This window comes from Hippocampus comes, unplaced genomic scaffold (assembly GCF_001891065.2).
Source record: "Hippocampus comes isolate QL1 unplaced genomic scaffold, H_comes_QL1_v1.1 scaffold384, whole genome shotgun sequence".
NCBI classification, from domain to species: domain Eukaryota; kingdom Metazoa; phylum Chordata; class Actinopteri; order Syngnathiformes; family Syngnathidae; genus Hippocampus; species Hippocampus comes.
The window spans coordinates 149,150-160,880 of NW_017805700.1; the positions used below are offsets into that span (position 1 = coordinate 149,150).

At 42.9% G+C, this 11,731-nt stretch overlaps 1 protein-coding gene across 3 annotated transcripts in view; it reads right to left on the reverse strand.

The window, feature by feature from the left end:
• Positions 1-11,731, reverse strand: part of nlgn1 (neuroligin 1) — a 136,950-nt gene that overhangs the window by 105,836 nt on the left and 19,383 nt on the right. Inside the window, exon 3 of one of the 3 annotated variants that reach the window (XM_019882626.1) lies at positions 8,859-8,918. The exons of the other annotated variants lie outside the window; for them this stretch is intronic. Coding sequence (XP_019738185.1) covers positions 8,859-8,918 — 60 coding nt within the window. The remainder of the gene's footprint in view (positions 1-8,858; positions 8,919-11,731) is intronic. 3 annotated transcript variants of the gene reach the window in all.

Genomic DNA, 11,731 nt, shown 5'->3' on the forward strand with positions numbered 1-11,731 from the left:
CCGAGGGGTGAGACGAGAATTAAAAAAATTATATATAGGTATATATATAATAAGCTAACGGGAAGGGTGGTCAGCGACTGGTTAGTACGTCCGCCTCACAGTGCAGAGGTGCAGGGTTCGATTCCGGCTCCGGCATTCCTATGTGGAGTTAGCATGTTTTCCCCATGCCTGTGTGGCACTCCGGTTTCTTCCTCCCACATTCCTAAGTCATGCATGGCAGGTTCGTGGAACACTCCAAATCTGTCCCTAAATGGGATTAGAAAGTGGACAGTGTGTGTGTGCGTGTGTGTGTGTGTGTGTGTGAGAAAGCTATATATATAGAGAAAGAGAGAGAGAGAGAGAGAGAGCAGGTGAGCTCGATGCATGTCGCTGGTTCTAGCAGGCCATCAACTTAACGTGCGGCAGCCTGAAAGAGGTCCTTAATAAGGCAGACGACCGTGACACAATGGCCCCTAGTTCCAGTGGCCAGCCAAGGTTCTCTCAGTCCTTTTCTCACTCCACTCACTCACGGTTGTGTGGGAGTGTGGAAAGCTGATGTTACCCTGAGGGCTGATGTGTCTCATAAAATTGTGGATAACACACCTCTACAACAGCCTAATCCGGAGTAAAGTCTGCGACTTTTGCTGCCCAAGACAAGAAGTGGACCACACCTCAACAAGAGGTACCTTTCACTATTGCAAAAGAAAGCCCTGGCTATGTTTTTACAAAGTAGAAGATGTACACCAGCAAGCGACATTTCCACCAAGGTATATTTCAGGCTGTGTAGGTGCTACTATCTTCTTAAAGACATCACTGTCAGTCATTTCTCTTCCGTCCCAAAGTTTGCAATTAGTTTCCTCTGTTGGTCCTTATGTCATTACCTGTAAATAATTATGCCCAAATAGCACTATAGCTCTCTGCCAACCCCTTTTCTATTGGAGGTGTTTGCCTGATATCACGTCGATGTTGCTGTTGAATACAGTTTTTTTAATTCAAGGTGCCTGACCGCAGACGTCCTCTTGCCGTGCAGTGCCGCCAAGCAACGCTCCATTCTGCGGTGCAGGCCCTCACCACATAAATAATGAACTCGTCGACGGTGCACTGCACAGTGCTAAGCACAGTGTGAAAAGCGCTTTATAGGACAGGCGTACGTCGATGCAAAGCTCACTCGCCATATCTTGGGTTTTTGGGGGGTTTGTTTTTGGTGATGGGGGGATTGCATGAATGAATTTCATCCATCTAACCATCCATCCATCCATTTTCTAATCCACTTGTCTTCACGAGGGTAATGGGCATGCTGAGTACACCCTGAATTGGTTGCCAGCCAATCGCAGGGCACACATAGACGAACAACGTTTCACACTCACAATCACACCTCGGGACAACTGAGAGTGGTCCATTAACCTTTGAAGCATGTTTTTGGAAAGTGGGAGGAAACCTGAAGAAAACCCACATAGGCACGGACAGATCATGCAAACTCCACACAGGAAGGCCGGGGCTGGAATCAAACCCTGCACCTCTGCACAGTGAGGTGGATGTGATAACCACTCGTCCAACATGCAGCCACAAGTTAATTTGTATGTATTATATTATTTGCAGTGTATCGTGTTATTTTACATAATTTTTAGCAAACACATCCATCCATCCATCCATATTTCGATCCACTTTATACTCACAAGGGTTGTGGGGGTGCTGGAGCCTATTCCAGCCATCTTCGGACAGTAGGCGGGGGACACCCTGAACTGGTTGCCAACCAATCACAAAGCACACATAGACAAACAACCATTCGCTCCCACAATAGCAATAAGTCATCAGTAATAATGACTGGTGAGACACTGATACCTCTGCCGTCAGATATAAAAATATTAACTCAAAATAGAAGACTATATTTTAATTAGGACCTTCTCCGAAAAATTTGTTTTAAAAGCTTTTAAGTATGGTTCAGTCAATTCTAGAAAAATGAAATAATATTTAACAGAAGCTCAAGTTTGTTGTTGTTTTTGCTTGTCTTTCTTTTTTTAAATGAGTAAGAATTTGGTCTTTATATTTAATATTTAATGTTATGAAAGCCCCAATTAAAAAAATGACCAATGTGTCTGGTATCATAACTGATTTTCTGATGTTCCTAACAAGCCAATCTAAGTCAAAATCAAGATTTGACAAGTTATCAATTTGTTGGAGTCAAACACAGTTACCTCATTACAAGTGAATGGAATAGATCACTGAGGCCTCATGGTTAAACATACTAGTTCGGCATGACCGCAACCAACTCAGGCTTTTGCTCGTAGTTGTACATGTATCTGTGGAAAGTGCGTCACACTTCTACACAATGTGACACAAGAGCTCAGCACTGCCACCCGTTGGCAGCAGCACGGTAATTTCTTGGCTACGCCATACAATGTCAGTCGTTTTTCTGATTCAAACAGATCAGAAAGACTAAATATGCCACACACTCCCATTAAATATATTAGAGAGACCGTTGAATGTTGGCAGGTACAGTAAATGTGTAATTAAACATTCACAGTAATATGCATATGCATAAGAGAAACAGCAAGATCTCTTGTGTGCGCGCACTTGCCAAAAACTGCCAGTGTCAATTCATGTGTGAATCGTCACTTGAGGCACAAAGGATCTTATGACTCATAAAAGCTGCTCCCTTCTTTCTCACCGATGTATTGGAACAGGAACTATGTAAATTCAATTTTATTAATGTCATGGTCTGTGTGTTTGTTTTGTTTCAACTTGGCTGTGCAGGATGACTCCACTAACTTGGAGGAACTCATTGGACTGGCTTTCTGCTTGGATGATCAGTTCAGGAAGAGATGCCGGGAATGCGGTTGTGAACAGTCCCGCGCTGTGGTTGAGATCCACTATGTTGACCGACGACCGTCACAGGAACCCATTAAAGCCCCTGAGGAACCCATGCAGCTAGGCGGAGGACATCTAACTGCTGAGGGGAGGAGACGACGCCCCCAAACCAGTTCATGCTTCAACTGCCGTCTTCTGGATCATCAGGTGCACGTCTGTCCGACGACACCTTGACGAGCATTTCGTAAGTCCACTCAGTTGGGTCATCCAGAATCTGACTCCTATGGACTCAATTCAGGTACAAAAGAGACCTTTGATACTAACCATAGTGTTTCACCTCCCTGTAGAGCAGTGGTTCTCAATTATTTTCTGTCATGCCCCCCCCAAGGAAGAGGAAAACATCTCGTGGCCCCCCCCCGCCTTGCACGACTATAAATAGTATCATTTGTCTATGAAATTGTTATAAGTACACCTTGCATAACACTGTATCCTTATTAACGTTTAAGAGAATAAAAAAAAAGAAATATGGACCAACTTTATGGACGAACGTACAACAAAGAATAGCTTTAGTAACTGCAACAGAAAAGATTTAAAGTGCATCTGAAATTCAAAAATAACATTAAATCCTTAATTTAACAAATATTTTTTGACTGACCATGTCAAACCATACGATTCTGAAAAATAAAATTACATAAAATCAATAACTAATAATGCATTCAAACTAATCACAAATATTATCTCAGGAGCACCGAGGTTTAAAGCAGGACACAGCAACTCTCGGCTCCTGCTCAATGTGTAGCCGGGACCTGTACTGTATTTTAGTTTACTGAAGTAGCAGTCACAAAGCGGCATGATTGTTGGCAATATTCGGCACGTTTTCGCTGAAAAAAACTCAAGCGTGATTGGGGTGTAATGTCTTTAAGTGACGCCTTAATTTATTTGGCTTCATGCTGTCCGCTACCAAAAGGTTTAGACAGAGTAAGCACATCGATCTTTCCTCGTCTACCACCGCAGTCACATTGAAGCCAAGCGCAACATGCGCCTCGTCATATTTCCTCCCTGAGAATGCTCCCTGCGTAAACTCTGCCAATGAGAGCGCCACTGCCCCCTAACGTAGTGGAGGTGCAACTGCATGTTATTTTAGGACAGTAAAAAAATAAAAAAGCATGTTCCCCGAGGTCAAACGAGCCCCCCCCTTGACGGGGGAGGGGGGGCGCGCCCCACTATTTGAGAAACACTGCTGTAGAGTGACTGGCCATGCTTCCAACGACCAAACATTCAGGACATTCAGGAGCACCACCTACATGTACAAATTTGTTCAACGTTTGCTCGAAAACCCACTGTATGTCAAAGCCGAAAAATGTGAATTTCACTCAGAATCCGTTCCATTTTTAGGATTCATTATTGATAAGGGACAGTTTTAGAGCTGATCCAGAAAAGACTAAGGCTGTTGTAGAGTGGCCCATGCACACAACTAGGAAGCAACTGCAAAGATTTCTCGATTTCACAAATTTTTATCAACGCCTTATTATAAATGATGGCTACAAGCCAACTCCTTTATCAAGACTGACTTCAAGTAGTACATACTATGTTTAGGTAGACGGATGATGCAGAGTTGGCATTGAAAGAACCAAAATGGTTATTCACCAATCCACCTGTGCTTATCCACCCTAATCCCAATCAGCCTTTTGTTGTCGAGGAAGACACCTCGGATTCAGGAGTGGGGTGGCCGTACTTTCTCAGCAATCCCCGGTCAACCAGAAACTCCACCCCTGCACCTTCTTCTAACTAACACACGCCAAAGTTAATTGTGATGTGGGAAACTGTGAACTGTTGCCATAGTATTGGCACTCCAGGAATGGCGTCATTGGTTGGAAAGAGCCAAAGAACCATTTATCATTCTTACTGATCACAAGAACCTGGCTTATATTTGTTCCGCCAAACAACTAAACTCACGACAGGCACGATTGGGTTCTGCTCTTCACCCGGTTCAACTTCAATTTCACCGATCGCCAGGGGTCTTGTAATAAAAAGCCCAATACTCTCTCCCGACTTCATGATCCAGCAGTGGAAGAGACCAGGTCTGAAGCCATTCTGCCAGGCCATTGCATGGTGAGGGTGCTTCGCTGGGAGATCGTGCAGAGGATCACAGAGGCCCTGAAAGAAACATCTGTTCCTGAGGCATGTCCCGAGGGCTGCTTATTTGTTCCAGCGGTATTCCCACCTGAGGCGTTACAATGGGGGCGTGCTTCTAAAGTGGCATGCCATCCTGGTGTAAACCGTACTATAGCCATTATAAATCAATGCTTCTGGTGGCCCAATTTCAAGAAGGATGTTATGGACTTTGTTGGGGCTTGCTCAGCCTGTGCATGTGGCAAAACTTCATGCTGCTTCGGCTGTTGCCTGTACCATCTCGCCCCTGGTTGCATATTCCTTTTTATTTTGTTAAGGAAATTCCTGTGTCTCAAGGGAAATCGGGTCCACTTACCATTGTGGACCGATTTTCTAAAAGGGCTCATTTCTTGGCCCTCATTAGAGACCGCTCAGCTGCTCATACGTCATGTGTTCCGACTCCATGGTATCCCCAAGGGACATTTGTTCCAATCTGGTGCCTCAGCCTCTCATCAGGATATCACCCGCAGTCATTGACAAAGTGAAAGGCTCAACCAAGACCTGGAGACGGCTCTCAGGCGTGTCTGCCTTCATCAGCCTTCTACATGGGCCAGTCAGCTACCATGGGTTGAATACGCCCACAACACTCTCGTCTCATCTGACACAAGTCGGTCCCCATTAATGTCCCCATTCATTCTGGATCTGTCACTCATCCATAATTTCCATGCAGTGCATCTATCCAATCCAGGTAGTCCGCCAGGGTGCATCCGTTGAAGGGTTTGGGGTGGGGGGGTACTGGAATGTTTTGTGTGTGTTTGTTTTGTTTCAGCTCCAGATGGAGTGAAGGGTGTCTCCCTCCTGCAGGGGCACCTGTTCCTTGTTTCCAGTCAAGCCTTGCCATGTATTTAAGGGCTGGCAAGATGACTAGTCTCTTGTCGGATTGTTCACCTGCTTTACTGTTCATGCTCAAGTGTTGTTTTCTTGACCTATCGATTTTGTCAAAGTCGTTCTTGCTCCCTTAGGTCCTCGTTTTGTAAGTATAGTCATATTTTAGTCATTTAATCTTGCTTTTGTTTGTTGTGTGAATTGGACTCTTGTCATTTCATTTGTATTCTCTGTGTTACTATTACTTTGCCTTTTGCAAGCACCTTTTGTTTATGCTTTGTTTTTCATAAATCCTTGTGCCTAGTACCGTATTTTCACAACTATAAGGCACCATTAAAAGTCTTAAATTTTCTCCAAAATGGACAGGACGCCTTATAATGCGGTGCGTGTTATGTATGCGCCGAGTTCCAAAGCCTGACTAAGAGCACCTCTGGCCAACACGCTGTTTATATAGAGAAAAGGTGGACGTGAGTGACAACAGGCATGCGGAAGTTGGCCAATGAGTGGAAGGGTGGGCGTGTAAGAGGACGCTAAAGGCACGTCCCGAGCAGGTACCAGTCGCGAATGAGTGAAGGGTGGGCGTGTAAGAGGACGCTAAAGGCACGCCCCTAGCAGGTACCAGTCGCCAATGAGTGAAGGGTAGGCGTGTAAGAGGACGCTAAAGGCACACCCCTAGCAGGTACCAGTCGCGTGAGTACATAGTAAAATGGATAAATAAAGTACAACCGAACTCAGTTTTGCTTCCGTTGCCTTTTTAAAAACATGTTTTTAGCGTGTGTCCATATGTCTTAGCTGCTACCGTATGCTTTAAGCTAACATACCTGGTATGTTTTAGCGTGAATGCATGCTCCCGAATGCTTCAAGCTGACGTGTTTTTAGCGTGCGTGCATGCATGCCGTGTGTTTAAGCTGGTGTATGTTTTACCATGCCTGGCTACGCCCAATAATACAGTGCGTTTTGTGTATGTGTAAAATACCGAAATAGCACCCGTTAGTGAGACTGCGCCCAACAATACGGTGCGCCGAATGGTCGTGAAAATACGGTAATTTCTGTTTGGACTTGTGGGTTTTGTGTTTTTGCGAATAAACATTTTTGTTGTTTGCATTTTGTGGATCCAAAACATTATTTGGTACGTTCTCAAAACATTATTCGGCTCTCAAACATGACAAAGGAACTCTTTAATTGGCTGAACATTGGCACCTATGTAATAGTTTTGTATTTAAAATTTGTGTAAAAAGTAAAAATTACCCTTCAAAATAATCCAGTGATGATTTTTCGCTTGTTTTCTGACTGTATTCAGCAGTTTTAGCAAAACCCAATTTGGATGACATCAACATCGGGACAAAGCAAACTGTTTGCCATTCTTGACTTAATTGCCGGGTGTCATTTTCTCATGTTACTGGGAATATCAAGCAAAACAAACAAACAAACAAAAAAAAACTGAGATGGACCAAGGAGACGGGTGTAATTTGCAGTGGTCATTCCTGTAATTCAGACCTCGAAGAGGAAGTGTTTTGGTTTTGAGTTTGGAATAAAATGGGTTACTTTAATCAAGGATGGCTCGGCTCCAGCAGAGGACTGTCGCCACTGAAGGTGTAAAAACGCTTCAAACCTCCGAGTGTCCAATAGTCATGACCAATTCTGACAAAAATTCAGATGTGCATCCCTACTTATGCCCACTTCAACATCTGAAAATATCGAAGGGATCACCACAATATTTTGGCTTTTAGTATGTTAGCGCCATTGTGGAGAGGGATTATCATTTTCACAAAATCCAAAATATTTTATATTTTCACTGTAGAACACTTAAGTAGGTATGTGCAGATGAATCCTGTTGATAATTGATCCTAATTTTGAAACAGTTAGCAACGCTCAAGGTTTTTTTAAAGACCCATGGCAGCTCATCCTGTCAGCGAACAGAGTGCACAGCTAGACCGATCTGGTCGGCAGACCAGGTCTGGAAGATGTGGAGCCCGGGGTGCTGAGCCAACCCTTGGCACAGACAATGGCTCCTGCATCCCTGTATTCAAAGCTGTACAACCCATGTCACAACGTCTGGGCTGTCGCTTTATGCCCGGCGACGTCCTCATGACTGTGGACGGCCAAGAATCAGTGTGGGGTGTGCACACATGACACTCTGATGGCTGTGGCTAGCCAAGGGGCAGCTGGAATGCAACGTTTTTCTCAGCCAACCAACAAGCATTATCAAGTGGATGCCCCCGAGGCACAATGCAAGCCTTTTTTTCTTTTTTCAGTGTGTAAGCATTCTTGGGTGACTTGACAGGGTTTTTATGAATCTCATAATTATTATTCCCAAAACACAAACAGATCTGGAATGAAAGAAACTGAAGGTTAACTCCTTTTTTTCTAATTCTCTTCTAAGTGAGTGCATGTAGAGGGTTATCGCTGATATTTTCAGAGGCTTAAGTTCTGATGAATAGAAATATCCACAGAAATTTTGGTGACGAAGGAGCGCAGTTTTCGGACATTATAAGCGATGTATGATCAATGATTTAAAATGTAAAAATTGTGTCCAGTTCCTCCACTGACATCACACTAAGGTGTGGGTGGAGAGCGCATCCATATGGCAGAAGTAAAATGGATGTTCCAAGATTAGTCAGTTTTTCACTCCCAAATGGATTTAATTGAAAGTGTAACCTAGTTTAATTTTCCAAATCAAAAAAATACAGAAAGAGCATTTTTAAGTGAAAAATCAGTCCCCTTAATTTTACTGATGAAATCATTGACATTATTGGATGAAAATGAATATCAATTTAAAGCACGGGCCAGGGAGCTAAAATGAAAAACGATTTAATGTGGTCATTAATATATATATATTTTTTTAATTTACTCTATACATGCGCGGGGGTTGGGTGGGTTGTGCAGTGAGGCTCAGCCCTGCATAGATTCTACCATTGTGAACGCAGTGACGCTAAAAATAAGCTTCACCTGAATAGCTTTCTGCTGCACCACATATTTCAATTTTTTATGTCCTTTCCTTTATTTCTTTTTCTTTCTTTCTTCCTCTCTCTAGTTCTTTATTTTTATATTGTTGTGCATGTAAAAATACATACCTCCTTTCCTACATATTTTCTTGCCCGGTTTTCTTGCACATTCCTTGGATATTCTTTTGACTGTAAAATGAATAGAAGACTAAAAAAATAACGTGGCCCCCTGGACACACATTGCAGAAGTGTTGGCATGCACACCCACGCATACACACGCAGAGACCCACACACACAGATACACATACAAAGGTATTTAATGAGATTGTCATATGAAAAATTAATGTGGGGAAAATGAATAACAGCATCTGATGAGAGGACCGTTCAGTTAACCTTGTTTATGAAGTACAGCCATGGCTAAGGGGCTGTGTTCGTGGAGTAGCTCAAACCAGGAGTGTCCAAATTCATTCCTCGGGGGCCGCTGTCCTGCCTGTTTTATTCTGACTCTGCTGCAACACACATGAGTCAAATGATGAGGATAGTTCTTATGCTTCTTCAGAGCTCGCTGATGAGCTGAACCTTTGAATCGGTTTTGTTGCAGCAGGGAGAGATGGAAAACAGGCAGGACAGCGGCCCACGAGGACCAGAGCTGGAAATGCCTGCACAATCGGAAGGTGGTGCAGGAGCCCAACTATTTCAGAGAGGTGAATGCTAGAAAAGCTATTTAACAGGTGTTACTCAGGTTCTTTGGAAGACAGGGTTTTTCTAGTCTATTTTCCTGTCAAAAATCCATGATTGATGAGACACTTTTTAAAGGTTGTTTGCAGTACAAAGGTGTTTCTAAAAGTTGACAGAAAACGAGCAGTCTGCAGTTAACAAAACACAGAACACTTTTTGTCATGTTAAAAATCTGCTTCTTGAATATTTAAAAATGATCTTGGGAAATATCATCCCTCATTTTATGCCTCTAAATTATATTGTAATTATAATTTAAAAACAACAATAATTGTCCATCCGAGACTGTTCAGACAGAAGGCATGACTGAGAGGTGTTGTCAATCATTTGCCATGTACACACAAGCACACGCCGCAGCCGAACAGGGCACCCAGCAGCCACGGTTTCCTTGGCTGCATGATTTAAATCAGATTAGCAACAAAAGTTAAAAAGAGGGATTTGGACAGCTTTCAAGAAAAAAACAGGGTTACAACCAGAGGTGGGCATTCCATCAGTTCTGACAGAAGGTCTGTCAGTCCATCACTGATCCGTGCTCTTTTTGACGACAATTGATGAATGACAGGACAGGACTAAGCACTGACGGGAATTGGGTTTTCGTTCATCAGTGTAATCGTCACTAACCGGGTCAAGTACCGACTGACCTCTCAGCAACCGACGGTTGCCCAGTTTGCTGACGACTGACAGAAACATTCCCTGCTGGACTCGTGTGTTTGTTCACAGGAGTTTTTTCAAGACCCATTGATGATATATGTGTGATAGAGAATGCTCTTGTTTTCAATAGGATCTCTGCAGGGACTCTGATGACCGGCTGTGATTGGCTAAGGAGGCGGAATTAGATGGTATCACTTCATTTTGCTATGACAACACAAATCGGCAATCCTTGTTTGAGTCTAATACTTGATGGATGACTATTGAATAACATATACACATTTATGGTTGTAATTTTCTGTTGAATGTCCAATTTTGGCCCCATTTTTTCACATTTCTAGGGATCATACTTTTGCAACCTTGTCCTAGATGAGGGGTGTCAAACTCATTTTTATCGCAGGCCACATTGTCGTTACGGTTTCCCTTGGAGGGCCGTTATAACTGAATTTTGTGAAACCACATAAATGTTTATCACTTCCACATATTACCGTATTTTCCGCACTATAGGGCACACCAAAAAGTCTTCAATTTTCTAAAAAGTTCACCGAGCGCCTTAAAATCCGGTGCGTCTTTTCTGTAGTCATTACAGTAATACATCGACTCCAACATGGCTCCTTCCTGGAGACATGGTTCCAATGTTATAACTTGCTGTTGGTTCAGTGAACTGTGTCGCTGCTTTATTAAATAAGTTTGTGTTGCAGCTCCGAAAAAAGGAGAGCTGTGGTGTTCATTTTTTAAACAGTCTCAACAAATACAGGTACATCTTTGTCTGTGTACGTGCCTTCTTCCGTTCGACCCCGAGAGGCGTTCAAGACCGCCTCCGAAAAACATAAACTAATAATTACGTCAATGAAACTATGAAAATTGAAAGTAATACATCAAAACTGAAAAGCAAGCGATGATATCACAAAATAAATTCTATAGCCACCTCTACAGAATTTATACTGTGATTTCATCATTTGTGAATACACAACAAAGGAATAAATAACTACTACTGATACCTGATCGTAGTTGTCGTGGCGCTATGATCAAGGAAATGCCAATGTGTTTTTCGGAGGCGGTCATGAATGCCTCTGGAGTTGAACGGAATAAGAGAAGGCACGGAGACGGACAAAGACTCATCTGTATTTGTTGAAAAAAGGAGAGCTGTGGTTTTATTTATTTTTTAAACACAGACTTTATTAATGGTTTTCACAGTCTCAACAAATTCAGGTACTGTACGTCTTTGTCCGTCTCCATGCCTTCTTCCATTCCACTCAAGAGGCGTTCCTGGCCGCCTCCAAAAAATGTAAATTAAATATTACTTCAATGAAACCACGAAGAAAGTCAAGCGAGGAAATCACAAAATAAATTCTGTAGGGCAGGGGCCCCCAACCTTTTTTGCCCCACGGACCGGTTTATGTCAGACAATATTTTCAGGGACCGGCATTTCAGGTGTGGTGGAAATAATATAAGAAATTAATATGGTATGAGCTGCACGAAAACTGTGGTGTTTTCGAAATATAATAATAAACACAAGGAGCGTCTAATCTGGCCGCAACACTCCGATCGCTATGGCAATGTTTAATGCCTTCAAAATACGATACAACGCAAATTCAAAGTGCATGAAAATGACGACT